General features: G+C 35.1%; 1 protein-coding gene and 1 long non-coding RNA gene across 3 annotated transcripts in view; one reads left to right on the plus strand and one right to left on the minus strand.

The window, feature by feature from the left end:
* side-VII (sidestep VII) overlaps nt 1-24569 on the plus strand; it is a 395213-nt gene that overhangs the window by 292286 nt on the left and 78358 nt on the right. For both annotated transcript variants that reach the window (XM_069039626.1, XM_069039624.1), the window contains exon 4: nt 8562-8672. In XM_069039626.1, the coding sequence (XP_068895727.1) occupies nt 8562-8672 (111 nt within the window). The remainder of the gene's footprint in view (nt 1-8561; nt 8673-24569) is intronic.
* LOC138124588 (uncharacterized) overlaps nt 7339-24569 on the minus strand; it is a 211906-nt gene continuing 194675 nt past the window's right edge. The window contains exon 2 of the long non-coding RNA XR_011157211.1: nt 7339-7531. This is a non-coding gene — a long non-coding RNA (uncharacterized lncRNA). The remainder of the gene's footprint in view (nt 7532-24569) is intronic.

The following is a 24569-nucleotide window of genomic DNA, read 5'->3' on the forward strand; positions in this document are numbered from 1 at the left end:
TAATATAAAAAATTTAATAAAGCTCACTTCCAATCTTTAGATTTTTGGGTTCATATTCAAAGGCCGTTTAAGCGAAACATCAAATTTTTATTGACTTTAAAAGCAAAATTAAAAGATATATTTTTTCGAGGTCCTGGAATACCAAATGGTGAATTATGAAGAATTTGAGTTAAAAGCACTGAATAAACACAAACGTCAATACAATATTATGCTTTATATCTCATAATATTGCTCAGGGCTCCCTTTCCGATAACTAAGAGCAGCTTTTGTTTCGTGTAAATGGTTTAATTAGCTCAGCAACGATATATACGCCATATGAATAGCGTTTTTCGACCTAGTTCCATTATTCGACCTAACAAAGATTTGTTTTTTGTTATGGCATTAAGAGGTGTACTTAGGGACATTCTGAACGCTATAATGAACGTTTCCTTTGAAATTGTACTTGTTGGAGTATAATACTGGATAATAAATGGTTAGATGTAACAAATTTCCACGTTATAAATTATTCTCTCAGGACCAGTGCCACATATCAGTTATATTCTAATAATGGTAATTTACATGTCATATCAGTTTAAGCGATGCCCTGATTCTTGCTTGAATGACATGGCAGTGGGAAATAGAATAGACTTGTTTGGAAACGTACAAAATAAATACGGAATTCTTAAATTATTCCAAGGAAGCGTGGCTTCCAGATTATTCTGTTTGTTTGTTTTCATAATAATTATAAGATTGGTGGAATTATGCTTGATAAATAAGAAATATGCAGAAAGTACACAAAACCTGTTCCGGAACAAATTTAAAATAACAGATTTTATTGTTCTGTAAGAAAATAAATAAAACAAAAATAATTTGCGAAAATTAAATATTTTCTTTCGATTTCGGGAAATTTTCAAGTTTATGATGTTATTCACAAAGCGCTTTTAATGTTTATTAAATATTGGAAAAGCTTTGATTCAAATACCTGTGTGGGAAAGCTTTTCACAAAGCTCGCACGTCTTTCTTCGTTTCTTAATTGTTGAGCAAATAGTAGAAAATTAATTAAACACTACGAGTATTTCCAAAATTGACAAAATTGAGTTATTGTAAAAAAAACTATAAATAAATGAAGGAAGTGAAAGGTAAAAGAAAAAAACAACGGAAACAGAGAGTGGGAGTTAAAACACAAAAATATAACTGTAAAATATTTAAAAAACAACTTTTTGTACTCATAGCCTTGAAAGCAACGCTTCCAACATCCAACGCTCGCTCCGAAACGAGTGCTTCCCGGTCGACTCGAATCTAAAAATTGCAAAAAACACTGGCCCTTTGAGACATTCAAAAAAAATCTGTCTTGATAATAATAAAATTTAGTTCATAAAATACAACTTCCCTGGGTTTTCCTCCATTAAAAAATTACGGAAAGATTTATAATCGTTGAAAATTGTTCCTACAAAATTCACAAATTTTTGCAAAAATTGAAATATCAAGTGAAGCAATTGTTTCCAATAACCAAAAATCACTGCCTTCTTGGTTTCATGTTCGTTTATGTTTAATGTATTAAACAAAAAATTTTAAATTTAATTTTCGTACAAAAAATATTGTACGAACCACTTGCGTGAAGACATCTTCCGTTCATTCGCGCATTAATTAAAGGCACTCGCTCCTTCGTCGCTCGTGCTTTAAAAAATGCGCTCATGCGGGAACATCGTCTTCCCGTACTTGGTTCGTAAATAACTATTAAGATGTTAAGATATTTAGCTGAAAAGTATATAAATCCAAAAACGTTTAACATAAAATACGAAAGTAAAAAATTACTGAAAAAAGAGAAGTTAGAAAACAGTAGAAGTTAAAAACAGTAAACGAGCTCGAGATAATGTCAAAAATATATTTATTTCAGAATCAGTCAAAGAAAATTAATCATGCTAAATTATGACGACGAAAGCGAAAAATTAATACAAGTTTCAAAAGAAATAAAAGGCGAATAAATCAATGCAACGCTGAAAATCCAAAGAGAAGTAAAATATATTGATGAAACATGTATTTAAAAGTATAAGAGGTAAAGACGATAAACACTTAACAGGAATGGTAAAGAAGGTAACAGAAGGAAAATGGATCAACCACAGAAGAAATCTGGTAGTAAGGAAGTCGGAAAACTCAAAATAGATAAAACCATAAATACCTATTCTGATAACGTGAAGATAAAATGTTGGGGGAAGTAAAATCGACACAAAATAAGAATTTATATTTAAAAATAAATCCAATAAGCAACTAGTGAATTCTTTGCATTCATTTACTTTACCAAAGAATTTGTTTTTCGGTTTTGCTGAATAAGAATTTTTGATATAGGTAGATACTGTACGAAATAAAGGGAATTATCATCACTAATGTATTATTGGACAATAATAATCCGCCTAAAGTTATGACATGTCAACACCCTTCTTAGATCCTCCGTCCAAAATTTATAAGCCCATAAAGCCGCATAACGATACCAAATAAAATATGAACCGCTGGACAGCCTCTCCAAAAGTGCTACCACAATACATAAATGTTTAAAAGATCCGAGTTATCACGACCTCTTAGCGAAATGTTTTGTTTATAGCTGGAGCAATAATCTGTGATACCTCATAAAAGTCAAATAGTAGCTGACATTAAACATTGCGGTCAAGAGAAATGAGGTGCTTTTAACATGCGTTCAAAGCTCGTTTGATTACACTGTTGCACCTTAAAGTGTACGTTTGTGAAGGCGTTATTACAATTAGCTCTAAAGGAAATTGTCACCACTGTAGATGAAACAATCGTGTCGAGAATAGAGAGTCACATTCAATTTTCGTATCCTCATTTTTAACTCGTACAGCAGGACGTGAGCTGTTTTAGGGAACGCACGATTAATTATTTAGTTAGTTGACCCTCCACGTGGCCACGAATTAACCGCTCCAACTTAGACCATCCCTTCTCTTCTGTATCAATTTTTTTCAATTCATGGGTTGCCCTCTTTTGCGTCATTAAAAACCAACACTTAGATAATACACTGTCTAACATAATGTTCTTCGGTACAAGAGTTTTCAATCTGAGCTCCTCGTTGTTACAGCAAGACTTATCCTCGCATGACTTCCCACCCTATCTCGTTTAGATTTTTTAGGCTTAACCTCTTTCCTTTTTGTTGCAATAAATCTTGTTAGCAGCTAATTTAGAGGAAAAGGCAGAGGTTTCCGGATTCGCGCAGATAATTCTCTCCTTCAACGGGTCTCGTTTCCAGTTTAAAACGAAAAAATCGGTGCCGTGCGCACCTGGAAGCCCAACAAGCGCAACGCCCCCTAGCGCAACAGTTTCAACTACCATCTGTCACTGTCGCGTAATTCCATATTTATACACGGCGAATCGATAGAGGGAGATTAGAAGACAGGAAAGCGCGCGGATCGAATAACAAACAGAATAATTCCAGTCTAGGGCGATTTAATCGGCTAAAATAGCAAACGAACGAACTTAGAACCGCTTTCACAACAACACTGACCGAACAAAGGGGTAAATGTTTCAACCCCGGCCATTGTTGACTCACAATTCAGATTTGAAAGCTGACACGAAAAATACGACACGGGGTATAAATCACGGAGCCACCCCCGGGTCGGTCGGGAAAAAACTTTTGTGGCGCGGGGCTAACTTCGGGGACGGTCATTTTTGTTGCAGGACCCGGTCTGGAAGTGATGCGTGCGTGTTGCTATAAACAACAGAATATGAGGGTTAATAGTTGGGGGCTAATGGGAATGTAATGGGGGAGGAGAGATGTGACATTGTGTCTAAGTGTGCCGGAAACTTTACGATGACCTCTGGTCTTTTATAATTCAAAAACAGGAAAAGCTTTACACAATGGCTTTCCTGAACGTGAGCTGGAATATTCGCAATAAGTGCAGCGAGTCAGAGCAGGGTGGGAACAGGTTAGATGCACTTTGCGCCACGTTTATTATGAAATTGCAACGGTTGAGGAATTGTTACACATCTGCAATATCGCAGATACATAATTGTTAAAGGTAAATACCTTCTTGGAGATTCGGAGTCAAAGCAAATATCTTACAGAAGCAGTTCATGTAGTAGATTTTCTTGGAAACTCGATGGCTCATGCATGAAGAATATCCCATTTTTATGTATTAGAATATTCGTTATTAACTTTTAGAGTTGCAATAAAAATGTCCCTATAAAAATTTGATTTATACTCGTATTTAACATTTAGTATTTATTTTCCTTTCTGATGCATATAGGTACTAGAAGTGAAAAAGTTGGCATTAGCAAAATATTAATAAAATAAATACTGGAACATTTCAACCCTTGGGCCACGTGACAACATATTTTGAGATCCCACGTTATTAATACTGTATTTCAGGTCAGCACTTTTGGAAGAATTATTAAATAAAACAAACACTTCAGCCTTTGTAAAGAGTTTGCTGCAAACAAAAAATAACAGAAAAAAAATACATACATACAACGAGATTCTGTTGTCGATTTAAACTTTATTATTCAATACATACACATTCCAAAGTAATTGCTATCTCATGTTGCTGATTTATCCTAAATATATCGTGTGATTAAGAAAATTTGTATTCGAGTTAGCCTTGAGATGAAATCGTATGTCTTCTCCGACTATATCGCTTAATTGCGGCATCTAAAGTTACGTAATTTGAAGACTTTTATAGAATTAATTTAGTAACAATTTGATACATTGAATGTATGAATATACGTAGAAACTGCAGCCTTTAGAATTGAAATTTGATTGACCCCTTGTTGTTCAGTAAATTTACATTTTTTGCATTCCCATATACCAAACATATATTTTTTTTTAATTTAAAGTACAGTCACGAGCATTAAATCTTGGTCGTCAAGGTCATTTTGAAATTTCCCGCTACTGTCACAAATTAAAAATTTTGCCTGCTTAATTAGGGCCAATGTCAATAAAACGTCAATAAAAAAAATGTCAAATTTTATTCTAAACATTCAAAATGATGGTCCCAATATGGTATTTTAACAAAGTAAAAATTATTTCGCTGATAGAGACGGATGTGTCAGAAGCTAGGGTGGCAACCCAGTTGGATTTTCCAAAAAGCTGACAAGATCTTGATAAGACAAGACAAATAGAATTTATTAGAGGTTATGCCCGTTTCACACGAGAGTACTTTCCGTTGTGAAAATTATACTCCATACACTGATAGATTGCACGTTTTTTCACAGACACCGAGACGCGAGGAAAAGTAGAACCGCGCTGAAAATTATGTATAACATTTGTTATATCATTCATACTCGAAGAATCAATAATTTCAACAACAATTTATAACAATTGAAAACACTTGTATTGAAACTTCATTCAGATTCACAGCTGTAATTCTGTAAACAACATCATAGGCGTAGGATTACTATTGGCGGAAAATTTGCAAGCCTACAATGGGCTACAACGTGAAACAATTGAGATGAGGAGTTTAGTATTTTTCACTGCGTTATGTTTTGGAACTAGAATTTAAAAACGTGCAATCTATCGGCGTACCGACTATACCATATTTTTAACTATAAAACCTAAATTAAAAATTACCATCTCTTCTATTATTTTTATTTTCTCAATTTATTTGCAAATTATCCGAGTAATGCAATCACCTACAGTTCCAAGGCTGACACGATGTTATCAGTTATCTACCTCCATAAATAAATCCAGTTAATTGTATGTTATTATAAATAATACAGGATTATTATAAATGATTGTCCCATCGCAGTTGGTGTTGGTGACGTAGTTGAATGTGCCGCAAGCCTCATAACATGAGTGAGACTAGTATCGCCGATAGGTGGAGATACTGGCTAGTGGAAATCTGTTTACATACTAGATTGTCTAACGTTGCGTGGTTTTCAACACCAACTGCCATGAAACAATAATTTATAATAACCCTGTACCTATCTGCATTATGTCAAGATATGTCTAAGTTATATTAAACCTATTAAACCACACCTATTGAAGAACGTCGAAAAATGTAACAATTTTCTAGTACATTGCAGAAAGTTTGGTTCGTGTTATTGAGAGTGTGATACAATGCACTGTTCATCTTTATTAGTGTAGTACTCCATAATCCACGGTTGGCAAGCAAAGTTTTTGTAATGAAATAGCATTGCCATTGCAAATTTTTAACTATTTAGGGACTTCAAATATTTTCTCTAAAAACTATTCATTTTACGAAGAAGATCTGTATGGAAATAATTCCAAAAAATGAGTGTAGTTTATTTAAGAGATGAAGCAACCGTAAACAGCTACTCGTACATTACTAATCAATTAATTAACTTTAACTTATCACTTTTCAGTTCTTTCACCTTTAGCATAGCTTCTAAAACGTTTGGAAGAATCGATATTGGCGACATACATTTTAAGATTGTTTATTTATTTTCTACGTTACATGGATGTAAACATCATATTCAGTTTTGCCTTTTGTATATTTTTTTTTAACATGACGAGAATAATTTAATTTGATCACTTCATAATGACGAGATAAAATGTGAACAGTGTTTATTTTTATTTTCTTACATTACGAGTACACGACTATAAACATGCTATATTACATGTTACAATATAAATCATCGGCAATTAGCCCTATACAAATGTTATGTTGTTCCATTGTTAAAGTCCAATATGTAGTTCCTAAATACATTCATTCCACGTAGAAATAATGTTTGAGCTATTTGTTATGACATATCGTGTAGTGTAACTAGTGTCACACAAATATTTCACTGTCATTTCCAATTTTTATCATAACAATTTTGTTACAGTTAGATGATATTGTATTATTAATGTTCCATTGCAAGGTAATCGATTCCACGTATTGTTAACACGAAAATTTCATGCAGCTTTGTCAAATTAACTGATTAATTTTATAATTCAACCTGCAGAAATACCTATCGAATTCTTTTGTAAACGTTGATTGTTATACAGGGTTATTATAAATGTTTCTAACATCTAACATCTAGTTGGCGTAGCAGCGTACAGTTAATTTCAAAATTATAGAGTACACCTCAAAAATCAAGAAGTCGATTTATTAAATTTTTTCCCCATGTAAAGATTCCTTTTTGAAATTTGAACTGTATTTTTTATATAGGTTAGGTAAGTTTGGCAACATAAAATGTCACTGATATTTTAGAGCACCATAATATTGTCTGGTTTATCCTCTGTACGGTGCTCTTCGCGATGTTACAATACTACCCTCGGATCGACCACCCTTTTTCTAATTTGAAAAGAATGAACATTTTCGCGTTTTCGGTTAGATTAGGCATTTTGTTTGTCAAAATTGACATTGATTATTGACAAAAAGTGCAAGTGCATTTTACACTGTAGAAAATTAGGTGTAGGTACTATGGCGGACAAAAAATTTTGGCCGTCATTGTCTGTCAATTAAAAAAAAAAAAAATTGTAATCCGTACTTTATTGTCATCATGATTACCGTCTTGATTATGAACGTTATTTTTTGGGTGGTAAATTTCAAAACTCAAAATTATTTTGTCATTTCTACCACACAGAACGTTTACCTCAGGTTATCTATGTACGATTGCCCTAATTTTGTTCATTCATATCGGATTATTGGAATATTTGAGCTTCAAACAGTTTAAATTGATTGTCAAAATGACAAGAATCGGAAGTGGGGTTACGGTTCCTAAAGGTTTATTTACACCTATACTTGAATGTCAAGAAAGTGACGGCCAAAATTTTTTGGCCGCCATAATACTCTATAATTTTGAAATTAACTGTACCTAAGTAAAACGCACAGCTACCTATGATGTTAGAAACATTTATAATAACCCTGTAACCTGTACATATGTTACACTACGTGTTATGGTATAAATCATTTACACTGGCATTATATATCGGCCGTATTTTCTGTTTGTCGGACTCGACTTAAAGCAAGACCTTTCTCGTAAAAATAAACTTCACCTCAACCGAATTGACAGCCAGAATCTGCAGTTCTCGGAAATAAAATAAAATCCAAAGCGCATTATAGATTGTAGTTGAAGGGGAAATTAATGTGTTCCGTTTTAAAGTGCTGTGCACACCAACTTTCCAATTTCCTCCCCGTGTAGTTATTGTGAGGGAAATGATTTCAATTTTGTTTGTTCGGAAGCAATTCGCCAGCATAACCGGATTAAATCCCAATTAAATCTGCAACTTCTCGAAAAAAAATCTCCAGATTGTAATCAACCAGCAGATATAGATGTTAGCAGGCTCATTAATAGGTTTGACGAAAATTACGGCTCGATATCGCGTTTCGACATGCTAGTGCAATAATCAAGGCAGTTTTCACTCAATGTAGGTACCTACGTGATCACGCATTTTGTAAAAATGGTTTACCCTCATTATGTCAAGGGAGGAACACGCCATTCGGTCATAACTCTCAATTATTCGCTGAGAAGGGGGATCGATGGGTTTATTCAAATGTGCACCGGGGACTAAATTACCTCAAACGGAGGAATAATCACCACTGTACATCTTCCCAGCTCGATAAAATAAGAGTGGTTGCTCTCGTTATCCGCAGACAATGCCGTTTAATTAGTTTTAAATTATCGCGTTTCAGTTCCTCCGCAGAAGATTGTCATCACGAACGAGTCGGGGGCAGAGCTGACGTCGGTCGTGGGGCCCTTCTCGGAAGGGGCATCTTTCACCTTGCGCTGCGACGTCTTCGGGGGTAAGTTAAAAAATATATGTATTTTATCATCCACGCTTTTTTCATTGCTATATTTAAAGTAACTTGCCATCAAGAATGAAACAAAATGTTTCATGACGAGTATTGCCGTTTGACTCCAGCTGTAAAACTATAAAAATCAAATTATATAGCAAATAACACAAGGGTCATTTTTCTGTAAACTACATTCTAATGGAATAGACAGGTGGGAAACATAAAACCGCTAGTTTCCAGATGCTCGACTGTTGTGATCCACAACGATCGGCGCTAGCAAAGTTCAAGTTTAGCTCTAGTATAGTAGCTTACAAAAATGCAAAGATATCGTTTGGTGATTTGGTAAATATCACAATTCGAGCAGTCAGAGTCACATAAAATCACTATAGCCGTATTACGTCTAACTACAGGGTATTCAGGAGTAATAATGGGCCTAACAACGTCCCGGCGCAACCAAATAAACATATTTCTCAAACGAGTAGATACCAGTTATTGATCTTTTTATTTTTTAATGAATCCAAGACTGCTTTTTATTAAGACAATTTTCAGTTGTCGTTACATGACATCTACCATTTATTTGTGTTTAAAAATAGCATAATAGTTATTTATGTATTAAGGGCATAATCGACAATTATGCCCGTGGTACATACAACGTTATATTCTATTTTATAATTTATAAAAGATTCAAACAAATATTTAGTATTCCTTAAAGGAAATCAACTAAAAGTTGTGTCCACGTAAATTTAGTTAGCTATTTTGATGTTGTTAGGGTTACTGTGTATATAATGTAATACAATAATGTTTGATACCATTGCTTGAATAATTAAATCAACCGTTGCTTGGCAGATTTTTGACAGATCTGTGCCATAAAGGCCAATTTATGCCTTCATTTGGGGACGTATAAAGACGATTATTGACTAAAATAGAATAAAAAAAATTACATTAATTTAGAAGTCAAGTTAAAAAAAGCCCAGAGCCAACTATGTTTTAAATTGTTTTAAATAAATATAAATGATCCACGAAGTCGATCAACATGTATAACTGGTTGCGTTTCAATTTTTGTAAGGCCCATTATTATTCCCTGTATATGCAGTCGACATACGTTAGCTCTTTTATTGTTCAATATATTCGAAGGAAAGACTTGAGGGTTTTCTTGACTGACACATCAGATTCAATTATGTGTTTTAAACAATAGCTATAAGTTATTTATTACCTAAATCTTACCGACGTCAATGGTTTGTCTACAGCAGCTGTCCTGTTTTGTTGGCTGCATACTCAGAAGACAATGACAAAAATATTAATGTAAATGGTTCTATTTTGCTGAAATTTTTATAAATCTTTTATAAATAAAAACAAAATGTCTGGTGAGACATTTAAATTAGGCATTAGCACGGTAAGCAAATTTATGCATCCACTAGCTTAAGCACCTATTTGAACATTTTTATTCGATCTAGTGGAATACGGTGGTAATTCCGTTAGAATTTATCTCAACAACCATTTAAAATCGAACGAATGGCGACAATTTTCTCACAATCGCGCTGTTGATAGTTTGCACTGCCAAAATCTAAGAGTGGCCGGAAAGAGTGTCTCCCTGGGGCCATCCGTCAATGCTGCCAACTCCAGAGACTAGTTTCTAAACTTTTCTATTTAGACTGTTTTAGAACGGGGATCCCTCGACGGGGAATTGGCGACGAATAAACGACGAAACCGTAATTCTCGAACGAGTTCACAATCCAGCACAAACAAATTGTTTAATAATAAACTTAAAAAACTTCAAAGAATTTAATTTTGCTGTAAATGCTTTTGATTTGGAATTCCTTAAGTGTATTTGCTTTAAAGAGCGAGCATCAGATGCTCTTTCGTTTACAAGCAATAAAACAGCAAGGTTTTAATCTACGGCCCTCGAATATGTAACATTATTGAAAATAAATTCTTTGGAGAAAATGGAAAACGGAGAAAATTCAGGGCTGAAAGTCGCCTGACGCTGGTCGGGTTTCTTTTTCATCCGCCTACGAAGAAAAATGTTTGTACCTAAGAGAAATCGCGCCTGGAGACCTGTATTTAAGAGTCAACTCGCAATTATGCAAAATTATTTAAATTGGCTTTTTATTAGCACCGTCGGAGGAAATTCATAGCGAGCGCCGTAAAATCATACAATTATTACAAGGAGAGATGTGCCAGTCGTAAATAGAAGAATGTGAAGACATAAAAGACATTGATGGCGTTGATTTAATATCCGGCTTTAATGCCGAAGGTGTAAAGTCGTCCAGGAGCGATTCAGGACTCGAGATTTATGATTATGACAATCCAAAAGCTACTATCGTCCTTCAGATTTACACCCCCGACGCCATTACACGCCGATTCTACTTTACAACTTCTTAATTATTAATTATGGGGTGTAGCCCACCAATGGAATCTCCACTGCATTATAGTGAGGCGCTTCTAATACTGCACCAGGATTTACGGCGACCTCGACGCCGTTTTCCGAATATTCGTCTCAACTTTGTTCAATTAATTTCAGAAGCAGTAAGGATGAACGAGCTCTTGGAGGCTGACCCCGAAGGGAAAAAAGGTGATTAGTTGCCTGAGCCCATTTCGTGCAAGCGGCACACAGCACATTACCATATCTTCTTCCTCATTTACTTCCTAGACAAGCAAATATCTGCTCAGCCTAAAATGGAAAGAAAATATTGTCCAGAATCCAGAGCTTGGGCAAGGATTTCTCACTGGATAATTAACAAAAGAAATTTTTAAATTTAAAGTATTGCCAACATCCTTAACTTCAACGGTTTATAATTTCGTGGATATTGTAAAATCAAACAAGATAAAAGATCTCTTTTAGTATTTTGGAGAACGCCTGAAGCTTTCATTTTATTGGAAGGAATCTTTAATATAACCAAACCGGATGTCAGCAATAATGAGATTTAAATTGCATCTTAGTTATAAAATAATATTTTACAATATTAATGCAGTTTAAGTAACAATAGGAAGCCAATTTCGGGAATCTAGTACGGAAACATGTGTGGATTATTAAAGAATAAATTAGGCTGTGTTTAGCACCACACAAGAGGAGTTGTAAAAGGGAGCACTTAAATGGGAATAGGGGGAGATAGTAAAAGAAAAGCCCTGGGAAAACTAGGACCTAGGGAGAGAAATAAAATTCGTAATAAAAGTAAGAGTAAAGAACTAAGAATGACACAAAATTTTATTTCCTAGTGGAATAAGCGAAATGAAACCATCAAACGTATCAGTCTGGTCCAACTTACATAAATCATGCCACTATGGATTATTTTAAAACACCGCTTCCGTTATTACATCAGCTTAAATTTTTTGAAGTTTAATGGACAAGTTCCTTGAAAAATTCTCACTTAGCACCAACATTTTCTCGCAGCTTATTTAATATTAATATTCTTATTAAACTTTAATACTCCTGTTCTGCTCGTGGAGTCTAGTCGAGTCTGATAAGAAGCAAGCTGGAGCACTTGCGGCAAACAGCAATTTTAATTTCAGTAAAACACACTCGCCGGACGACTGATCACAATAACGGGTGAGCTTGTGTGATGTTTTTGTAAAGTGGAGAGTGTTGAGTGTAGAATTTTGGTGTGCCGCTACGGTGGGAAGAGGGTCGACAAGTAGAAATGTTGTACCCTTGTTGACTACACAATTCGAACAATTGCTATTGTTGGCTTTATAGTTTCGATGAATATCGAAAAATAGATAGTCGGCTTACCTCTAGACACTCATAAAATCCATGCAATTTTCCTTTAATAGTTGGTTCAGTGAGCGTGTTTACGATTAGACGGGGCGACACTGGCTTTATTACCACTGCTGCAGTGGTTTACAAATTAAAAATTATTACTTTGTAGGCTTATGCAAAAGTTTTATCTCAATATTTAACCGAATAAAGAAGTCGTAATTACGTTTTAATGAAACTTTTGTAAAGACAATGGCATTTTTTAAAATAAATTGTTACATTTTAGGATTTATACTTTAAAATAATATTTGCATTTGCATGATTTAGTCGAGTCATTAAAATAACTCGGTCGTTTATATTTAAATTTAATTTTTGATTTACCAACATTTATGTATTACTTGTTTATCGGGTTAATATTGCCAATAATTACCACCAAAAAGCAAAATATTCTGTTTATCAGTAAGTAATTAAACAACACACATTTTAATAGATCAAGTGCATATACATATGTATAGATGAAATTTATTAGCCACAAACCATTTTTGTTCTTGTCATTTTATGGCATAATTAGTGCGATTCTGTTTCAAAATTTAGCAATATTGTTATTGTACAACATTGATTTTGCATAGATCAAACCAATCAACAGCTTCATATCATAGCAACTACAACCTTGATATACAGGCTGTCTCAAAATTCGCGAATTCCGCATTCAGTAGTCCAAATATGGAAATAAAAAAAACTCGGGACTCTCCCCACAAAGATACATTGGTTTGAAGGTGCACTCTTTGAATTGCGTTTTCTTCAAATACAGGCTGAAAAGTTCAGTGTTTATTGTTATTTATGGTGTAGATGATTGTGGAAAATAATAACGTAAAACAATTTTTTGAAGAATAGCTTTACTTTGGAGTAAAAATTTTTTAAATTTTTGTAATTTTTCTTAAAAATGGAACGGCAACGTAGCTAGAAGAGTATTTTGTCACTGTGGATATGAAGGCTGTTATGTACTGAACAAAATTAAAGTGCTTATATTTTCTTCAGGAAGAGCGATTTTTTTCTAAGTATTTTTTGAGCTCCACTGGGTCCTTCTCTCCCACGTTCTGAATTCGGAATTCACGAATTTTGAGACACCCTGTATAGCAATATTGGTAAATTTTAAAACAGAATCGCACCATGTGTGTGATGTTTCGCTAATCAATTACACTTTGAACAACTTTTTTATTTATAAAAGTTACAGCGTTTAGTTTCAGTACTTATTTCAATGGATGGAGTCACTATGTAATTTTTTTTGTTATTCATTTATTGTTTTATTACTTTTCATTATTTATTTATTAGTTTTCTTCTCTATTTGACATTATTATGTATAATTACGAGTACATTGAGATGCGCACTGTTCTGAATAATCTAGTATTCTACCATGAGTTTATTTTACTGAACATAGGTGTAAGTTTGGTTGCCTATTTCAAATGAATTGACTTGTCCATTTTAGAACTGAACATAGCCATTTTACATTGTTCAGCGAAATAAAAAACGCAGTGTATACTCCTTGATATATTTTCGTTTAAATTCTTCTACATTCTTCAGCAACATTTTTATTTTTTTTTTACATTCGTTATATGCATAAATTGTAGAATGTTTCTTTTTTTTGACAAATGATCGATACCGAATGTACTTTCAAGTTAGAAATATTTTGCGAAATTTAAACCGATCACGTTGTGGTTGCTTTTTACAGATTAATGTAAACCTTCCGGCGGCACCCATCGGCGGCAAACAATTGAAATTGCTAAGTCGATATTTATAAACAAACAAAGAAGAGTGTCGGTGTTATATTTTAAAAATCACAAAGGTTCACCAATTCCAAATGAAATAAACATGATTTTAATCCTTTCGGATTGTTTTGGCAAAACACGAGCGCTTTCGAACGGACACAATCCCCAAATCAAAAACACCAAACCTCCAAACAAATTAAAATGAAAAGTCATCCGCGTCACCAATCAATATTCACGACGTCTGAAAGACAATCTCCGAGCAAAAATGGAATTTCCTCATAAATACGAATTTGTAAGCGGGTCTTTGTATCCGAAACATATATCTTTGATTTGTTCGGAGCGTGTGAGCCGGTGTTGCTTCCGTTCCGCCGATTCCTCACGTACCAATTGCGAGATAAAAGGAACATACACAAGTTACAAAAGAATTTAAATTGCACAATTTTCCTGGCCATTTATATCGCAGCTGCTAAAAGTCTTTAAGAAAGAACATTATCCGGAATATGTGAGCGTAATTTTTCATTTCGTAATTTTGTAGGTGCCCGACCGACGTCTCTCCCGGATAAACTTTAAATTATTCCTCTCGCTTTTAAGGGAAATTAGTATTTCACTACATAAACGCCATTATAGTGCATGCTAACGGAATTAGCTCCGAGTTATAAATTCGCCTGATAAGTTTACATAATTTACCGCTGCATTAGCTATTTAAATCTTACACAATGTAATGAGATCAGGCGGGAACGCTCAAACACCACTCCAAAAAGGCACTACGGGGGACTGCTGGCAGGAGAAAATGTGCCAATGTACATACCCACCGACTGCTCTACAAACATGGTTCTAACTAACTTATTATTATTCTTATTAATGCATCATTACCCATTACACATTTTACAATTTTTTTTTTAAATATCCACTTCTTACCCTTTCCGCCCTTCACATTACTTACTTTGCCACATCGATGCTATTCTCCTTTTTCTCTTATTCGCAATTATCGACATTTTCCAAATTAGAAACTTCTATTTTATCCTTATATTCCATCCGCCTAGATCAGCCACTTCTATTGGTCCACTCTAGTCCTTCTCTAATTAATTCCGTCTTCGTTGTCTAATTCAGATGTAATTCCGACCGCTCCCATTGACCGCAGCAGTATTTTTTCGCCGCCCCTATCAGCCGCCATTTATTTTTAATAAACTTTACGTTTTATTCGAGCCCGGTCGACATTCCGACCAATTTTTTTTGTAAAGTATGTGGGCCGGGCGACTCGCAACGGAAATAGGTAAGCGAGCATGCATAACATTTTGTTTGATGTCGGTAATACATACACATTTGTTTGAATCTTGTTTATGTCGTCTTGTCTTCAAAAGACGAGTTTTACCATATTACCGAGCCGTCTCCCGTCTCCTTACCTAAGCCGAGTTGAGGAGGAACAGACGTCGAAGGCAATGGATAGATAATGAAACTGAAATGCCTTTTGCGTTAGATTCCACGGTGAGCGGGTGGACGGGATGCCGTAATCTTTAGGGTTTGATATATTAAGAGCGCTGCGTTATCGGAGAAACTGTTTTCAAGCTAATTTATTACCATACAGCTAAATCATTCGAGGATTGTTAATTTATAAAGCGGGGTTGCGGTCAACGCTTGCGCAAAATCCACAAAAACCAATAAAATAAACCGTCTGTGCGAGATTTTTAATGTAGGAATCTTCAATACCGGCCGTATTCCTGGTTGTCTATCTCGAAGGAGGATGAATGTAGATGAAGTAAGTGCGAAATAATTCGAGTTGTATCGGAAACAGATCGACGCTTCAAATCAAAAAGAAATTAAGAGAAACACGAAAAAATGTGCCAAAGAAAGGAAAAAACTGGATTAGAATAATCGCGAACAGGCGTACAAATTGTTTTTTCGTATCAATACGTTTTTTTGCCAGGGGAATTATTTATACATTTTTGATAAAATAATTGGATGAGAAATATAAAATTTGTTGAATTACGAAAATAATTGTATTAAAAAATAATTAAGAGTAAATGTTCAAAGAGAATGGAAATTTTAAAATTCAAATGTATTATCCACTGGAAATACAATTCAATTGTGTTAGCATGTAAGAATTCAAGTATATAAGAAAGAAAACAAAGAAACAAGATCTAGGAGATATTTGTTTTCCTTTTATAAGCGACTACAAATTAAGAACATAAGTTGTCTAAAAAAATGTTTTCGATGATAGTTGAGTTGAGAGAAAGAGAGAGAGAAGTTTCAATGGGAAAGTTAAATCGGTGTTGGTGAAGTGTTATTTTGGATGAGCTCCTAGGTAAAATTGCATTCATAAGGAAAACAATCACAGAAGTAGCCAAACTACTGAAACTAAAGTTAATCCAAAGAATTATAAAAGCAACTGAAATTGTTATTTATGCACCAAGCGACGTAAATGTATGTCTTTATCGAGAACGATACTTTGTATACCCAGCCCCAGGACAGTGATTACAATCTTTTTACAACCAGTTCTCGAAGTAAATACAGTTCTGATATTCCTTGACAGTTAATACAATTAAAAATTTGTAACATTTACATAGAATGTTCAGTGAGTTAGGATTTTTCTTTCGTTTTACTTACACCGCACATACGTCCTTTTTGTAACTTTTTGCCTGTTGTCCATGACAAGGTGCATGCATGGTAAATGGTCGTTGGGGACCTCAAATCGGGGTAAAAATGTACTAGTTGAGAAGCTGGTAGCAGAAAAATGAAATAGAAAGGTACTAATAAGGAAAGATTATAATAACTTTCTTAAGCAAATCCTAAAGTATTTTGTTTTTAACATCAAGTTTAAGAATCTCCTTAGTACAAAGAAAAACACAAAAAAGCTGCAAAAATCGGAATTAGAAAGAACTTTTATCTTGAAGAAGTTGAAAATCGCGTCTTTGTGTACCTCTATAGAAACGGTTGAAGTGGCTTTTTTTGTAACCGCACTTGAAACACTTCAATCCTAGGAGTTGAAATGTCCATAGGCGGCTCGGCCGAGGCAAACGTAAGGTCATTTGAAGCACTTCTTACGATTCATTTAACAATAATTACACGAAATATTTAATAATTAAATTATCTCTATTAAAAAAAAGCCTCTAAAAAACGCAATAACGAAATTATTACCCAATATTTAATCGAAGCTACTGTGGTGTAACACGAGTCGCCCGTGTGCATGGATGACAGATGTCAGATGACAAAATCACAAATAGCAAAATGGCCGTTCAACGTTAAAAAGTAAACTTTAGACTTTAGTAGACTTTACTATATTAGAGTAGAAGGTCTTTTTGTGCTTCGGCCAATTGTCGATCTCGACTTTTTCTCGGTCTTCAACCTCTGGGCTTAACACAAAAAGACTCACTTCTACGCTTGATATAATCTATTATTTTTCTACTTTTTTAGTTTCTGCTCATCACGATTGTTCTATTGAGAATTGGTAGGTGAATTAACTCATACAAACTTGGTAGTCTCTTGTTTGTAGATCCTGTTAGATTTTTGACATAAAATGATTGGTTCTAGATCACTTTGAGGATTCAGCCTAGTCAGAGTTTCCTTGTTTCCAAGTTTAAAATTTTGCCGATATATATTTTGCATAATGCTCGGGATTAAAACTTTTTTCTTATTCCCTTTACGACTCGAATGAAATTTTAGTTTGAAAATCTCCGCAGTTCCGTATTAAATTTAAAGTGTCGTTGAAAAATAAGATCCCTCTCTCGATCCTAGGCAGATGACAGATTATTCTTTCTCTACCTACTGCACGAATTAGAGTGATGCCAGTCCGTTCCGGTCGCCATTTGTTCGTCCCGCCTTTTCTCTAGTTTTACTAAAATACGTTGCTTCGCACTTTATGGCCATATGTCTTTTGGGGAATCTTTTCGGATTACAAAAGGGATAAATCTGTGGATGTACATTCGATCCACCTGTTTCTATAATCCTCGATGCCACGAATTTTTTCCGTTTTGCTACTTTATTACGAGGGCCTGGAGTTTTCCGAATCCTTCTACCAGATTATGTGGCTCAGATTTTTTCTTAAATACGACGCTGAAATTTTTTCCTTGGCTTCTTCGCTCAACTGGACACACTTTGACACGGTTTGTTGAGAAATGACTTTTGAATAGTGTCTAGCCCGGATAAATGAAACCCTGACGCCCTATCTCTGGGTCGGGGCATCCGTGTCAGGATCTCGGGTCGATAAAAGTCATAAAAGTTAAATCTTGGAGTCAGCGGCGTAAAAAATTATCCAAATAAGAATCCGGCGGGGACAAACTGGGGAACAGTCAGTGTAAAATCAATCCGGCGCAATAAAAGCAAATATAAAATCCCGATTGTTCAAAGTTTGGCCGGTTCCGGAGCGAGCAGGAGCAACTTTTTGAGGAAAGTTTTCACCGGAATGGCATTCACAAAGAACACATCTTTTGCAATGGCTGACTGATTAACATCGTTGTTTTGTTCTCTCATTAGTCTCCCGAGTAATCTGGATGCTAAGTTTTGGAATTATGGGCCAGGGGCTCGGTCCCTGGACCACTCGCAGCTCAGCCAGTTTACCCGAACGCCTCGGGGGAGAGTTACCCCGGCGTTATCTTAAACTTTAATCAGTCATTTGTGCTTTTAATTTAGGCCTTATTCGCGCGTCTCGCCCACTTTAAAAAATCTCTACACGTCCTTCCTTTCATTTTGCCGACACTAATCCCGATAAAAATCGCACCTCCCGACGAAAAATATTCCCGGCAATTATCCGGAGGGTGCGGTTGTGAGATTTCCACCTGGAAATTTCTGTCTGGCAGTCGTCTCTGGCCACTGCGGGGCGATTTATTGCATATTTACTTCGGAAACTTTGCAGACGTGCACAATATGAAGTTATAAAATACAGCAGATGTGTATGGTGGTGGTCCCCGGTGTGAAATTTTATTATTTTCCTGTTACAGCAGTAAATCCGAGGATCATTTTATTTTATTAGACACGTCGTTCTGCTTTTCGGGGACAGACCACCAGGCTATTATTCCGGCGAATGTGCGCGAAACACCGAATAAATTCAGATGCTGAAAAATGTAAAAACATCTGCAAGACCGATTTTGATACAATACAACAGTAGCGACCTGCATGACCGGCGGTATTGCTGGTTGCCTGACTTACACTTAATTACATGTTGATGTTGCACATTTAAAACTCGAGAATGTAACTCCTCTATCATTCTATTCAATATTTTATATTTAGTTGCAATGTGGAATGACACGTTTCTGTCGACCCAAATGATTTCCTTTATGAATAAAATAATAACAGCAGATAACAATTGCAAACTACTAAATTTTTAATGGTTTCATCTACATTCAATTTAACTGTTCATGATTTTTGCAAAGATAATTTAATATGAAGGAGTGTCATTTATAATGCGGACGTGTATGCTAGCATGTTGTAAAAGCTTATGCTCATACACTGGTTTAATTGTATAATCTCGCAGAGCCTATTTCAGCAAGAGGGGTTAATTTTTACCACAGATTAAACTCTCAGAGGGACGTATTATTACGGTGTGCGTAAAAAATCCTCTAACGCGGACGTAATACCGGTAGAGGTGGCACACATGCTAATGGAAAAAATCCAAATAATCTGAAAATAAAAATATTTTAGATTATCTATGATAAATATTTGACAGCGGGTAAGCAACCAAGTGAACTTATTTATAACAATGTCTGGTATGCAAGTCCAACTGCAATAACATTACAATTCTTCAGCTATGTTGGCAGCAGCAAGAGATAAAACAACCAAACACACTAATAACGGAAACGATAACGATCATAACTGGCAATAAAGTTAGTGCACTTTTGACGAATAACATTTATCAGACTAGTGTATTCACTTTAAATCGGATGGGACACCTGTAGCGCACACGGAGTTTAATTCTCATCGTTTGGTCTTGCGTCTCGTCCAAATTATGACCAACAACAATTTAGGTCGTTCATAAAAATATCGTCTTATCGTCAATGGTGAGAATGCCTCATAATTCTTAAAATACACTACTCTAAAGAGGCGGCTAACAGTTACAGACAGCTGATCATCCTAATGGAAGACAATCCCACTACCCAAGAGGGCCACAGCTATTAGCCCCAAACTAATGATGGTCCCTTAATACAGGATATCCCAGTGATAAACGATGTGTTCGAATACGCAACAGTTCAAAAACATGAGAAACTGAGACGTAGGATATTAAATTCATTTTAATAAATATACCGGGTGTCAGTTCTAAAGATTTGTTTATATCTGGTGTCTTTAACATTACAAATATGAAATTTTAGAATGACCCAGCGCAAAAGGCAATTGAATTTAAATTTCCTGTCATGTCATTATACCACCCCACTATAAAAATGATGCCCCACATTTTTTAGTGCGTGTGCATAAAAGAAATGAAAGTTACGAAAGAAAGTTTTTGGGGTGTTTGAAATTTAAAACGTTGAATCGATTTTCAAAAAACAAGTTGACCTGATTTAACACCAGAATTAAAAATAATATTTTTTTTTGTGCAACCGTGCATTTCGCGTACCTAAAACAGGCCGCGAAATCCAATTTCGCGGTCATTGCTTTTAACGATGGGCGTTAAAGTAAACGTCATTTTAATATTTGATAAAAATCAGAGTTTCCTTGTAAGACTGACGGTTACATTTTTTGTAATTATTATCTACAAATTTTTGGTTGCACACAAAAATGTTGTGTACACCTAGGCCTAGGGTGTGAAATCCTTTAACAACCTCGAGATTGTTCTACCTCGGCCGCAAGCGGCCTCGGCGACAATTGTTCTCTCGTTACGATTAATTTCGCGGCCTTGATATACAAATACGCAACTATCGGTATTACTATTGCATAAACTTACGGCAATTGGTAATTGTTTTTTTTTTTCTTATTGAAGCACAATTAAAATACTCGTAGTTCAGTTAAATTTAAGGTTTGAGTACTTTATTCATTTGTTGGCCTAGCTTTAACCAAGCCAACTTTATTTTTAAAATTCAGAATCGATAAAAATATTCAGTTTTCCAAATGTCAAAGTCAAAGAGTTCACAGAGTTCACGTTACAAGAATATCCATAATATATACATTGTTTCATTGAAACGACAGGAAAATTTCAAATTGGTCACGTTGCCATCTTCTATGCAGTTTTTATCCTAGTAATTTCTTAGTTCCATACTGACATATCGTCGATATCTACATTACCGACGATATATTGGTGGTTGTGTAACTCAATAAATTTTTAACACACCGACTTTGATGTAAGAATCGAAGATGTAACACTCGATACAAATAAAATCTAAATTATCCAAAATGATGGGAGAGCATGTGATTCTTTTATCCGTAGGTATATTTTTCATTTTTGGGTAAATTTAACAAAAAAATGCAGATTTTAATTTTATAAAAAATATTACAGAAAAGTTTAGCAAATCTTGTCACCTTCAGCACATAGAAATGTTTCAAATAATTGGAAAGTGTAAAAACATTTGTCCAAAATTGGGAAGCCATTATTTGATGCCAAACTCGCAAATCCCATTGAACGATCCGTTCTCGTTTCAAATTAGCTAAATGGGAGCCATTTACACGACACTTCCCCATTCCTCTTGTCCTCGTTTGCGCTGCAGTCCCAGAGTGCATTTTAGCAGCAAAGTGTTTATCACAACCGCCAGCGCATTTGTAAAGATCCCAAAACGCCACCTCTCCACAATATTCCACACAAACATACCGTACGCCGCCTCAGAATTGTCTTGTCGCATAACTCCCACAAAAGATATTCCCTCTCTCCAATCAACCTCCACAGAATATTTCCATTACGAATGCCAAGTTTATAGTTCGCTTGAAACAAATAAAGCGAATCTGCCTCAACCTGAATCTAATTTTATTGCATCTACATATGTTCTAAAGTCGACGTATTCGACCGTAAAATTTCCACCGAATCACATTGCAATCGTGGAATATTTCAAACTGCTCCAGATGAACAAATTGATACTTTGTAGCCCAGACCCGATACGCAAAAACCCAACCGATCGCCTGACTTAATTAGAAACAGGCGGTTCAAAATCTTCAGCGATAATTTTATTGCACATTAAATTCTTATAAAGACTTCTCGATTTACGGTCCCCTTGATGTTCGTGAGTACTTAAAGCTTCAGGTTTGTGGTTTATGGTCAATAAAGCAGAATGCTTATTGAACTCGAAGAAAATCTTCGAATGGCCTTCTAAAAATTTTATGCGATTGCACATTTAGCTGAAATGATTGCATTAAGAATTATAAAAGTGCCAGATAAATTTCATTCTTAGCAAATTTTTATTGTTGGACCCTAACATTACTCACTCAAACCTGAAAAATTCGTAAATCTCTTTTATGTATGACGCATTTACATGTTTATGACAGTATCTAAATAAATATGAATCGGGTTCAAAAAATACAATGCCATTTATTTATTTTTCTTCGTCGAATTGATCAATAACTAGAATAACATGTGTGGATACAATTCTAGAAATAATTCTGTATGCAAATTACCCGTAAGTATACCAGAAGCAGGAATAAATGTTATAGTGTCAGATCGAGGGGTTATTTGTGGCACAAAAATCGAATTCCACCTGCTGTGATGAATTACTTTTTTATTTTTATCAACTGCAATAGAGAAAAATCTTGTCGCTGTTTTTCAGTATTTTTAATTGAAAAACGTTCTAGATTCAGTTTTAAAAATAATTGCCTAACCAGAATTATTACATCCAGATTATTACATGTCGGCTGCATTATTTCAAAATTGATTATGATATCTGATATAATATGAATCCATATATGACGGTTAATAAATTAAATTTCACAATAAATAATCTGGCTTATTCATAAAAACCTCCATAAAATACATTTTCCATTAATTAACTTTTAAATAAATTTAATGTGACAGATGATATTATTCAAAAATAAATCTTCCAACAATAATGTTTTATGGCATTCGGTATTTTCTTACACCGGATTTAACCTGAACACAGGGTCGATACGAACTGAATAGTATTTCCATCCAATCTACAATAATTGGTTGATGAAAATACCCATGTATATCGAACTAAATCCGAAATACATTAACACAACAATATGGAACATATTTCCGCCTTGTCTGACGATAAATTAAAACGCGAGCCAAATTGAAAGCTTCAACATCTAAATGCTTTCGACGAATAAATCTCGACTAAATTTGATCTTGCACCTAATTGCAACTGGAAAGATGAACAGAAACAGGAACCATCAGAGATTTATTTGAGCACCTGATATCAGGGTATTTCACGAGGGATAATGAGCCCGAAGAAATTGAAAAAGCAACAAACAATACGCTTGTAAAGTACACCTAGATATGGACACGGTCGATATACAGGTTTACTTTGCAAATGTATTGTGGGTTGCATTTTCAATGCCGTCGGGCTCATTATCACTCGTGAAATACCCTGTGTAATTATGCAACATTACACCATGCCATGTTTCTTCTCGAATTTTACAAATGGTTTCAGCCGAGTCAGCCTCTCTCTTAATTCCGTCATAATTTCGAGTCCATTTTTACAACCCCGATGTAAACCCCTAACGCGGGCGGTCCGCAGTTACGTTTTCAATTTATGATGATGTCAAACGTCCTCAAGAAAACCCTCCGAGTTTTCCTTGTCTGCTATAACAAGTAACCTGATTTATAATTCAGCCGCTGCAGTATTCAGGAGGTTTTATATTTTTAACTGAACACGTTAACACACCTGAAAAAAGTTATAAGCGCGCCGAATAAAAGTTTCACGACAGTGCAGATAAAATACTGCAGGATACGGACGTACTCTATATGACTAAATGTAAGCAGTTTGTTTGGTAAATTGGTTTTTGTTTGTTGTTTGGCGCGAGTCAGTTTTCGAACTGAGAAAACTTTCGATTGCTTTGAAAGGACCAAATGCATTTTGTATGTAGCAGACTAATGGCTGTAATTTATTTCGTCGAATTAAACAACTGGGCCTGCAACTATCCTTGTAGAACAACGCGGAAAAAATCCGGTGGTCTGTGGCGATTTTCAACGAAAACAATCGCGCCAGCGGCAGATTTTTTAATCTGTTTTTCGGCAAAGACGAGCCGAACGCTGATTAAAACGATGATTAGATCCCGAGTAATGAATGCAAACAATCTATCTTCGGTAATCCCGACTTTTTGTTGGATTTGCAGTTGAATCGATTAGACAAGCCGTCCGTTTTTTATTGTTGCTTTCACTATTGTTCCGTCAAAAATACGCCCGAATTAAAATCATTCGTCAAAATGTGTTTTAGCCAAAATGAAACTCACTCTGCTGTGTAAATTAGAATTAAGGCTAAGCTGTCTGAAAAATAACGACGCGTTTAAATTAAATAAAATCTATACCGAGCGGAAATTTCACACGTCAACAACTTGCCAAACAACCGTTTCGCCAAA

The sequence above is a fragment of the Tenebrio molitor genome, chromosome 2 (assembly GCF_963966145.1).
Source record: "Tenebrio molitor chromosome 2, icTenMoli1.1, whole genome shotgun sequence".
NCBI lineage: Eukaryota > Metazoa > Arthropoda > Insecta > Coleoptera > Tenebrionidae > Tenebrio > Tenebrio molitor.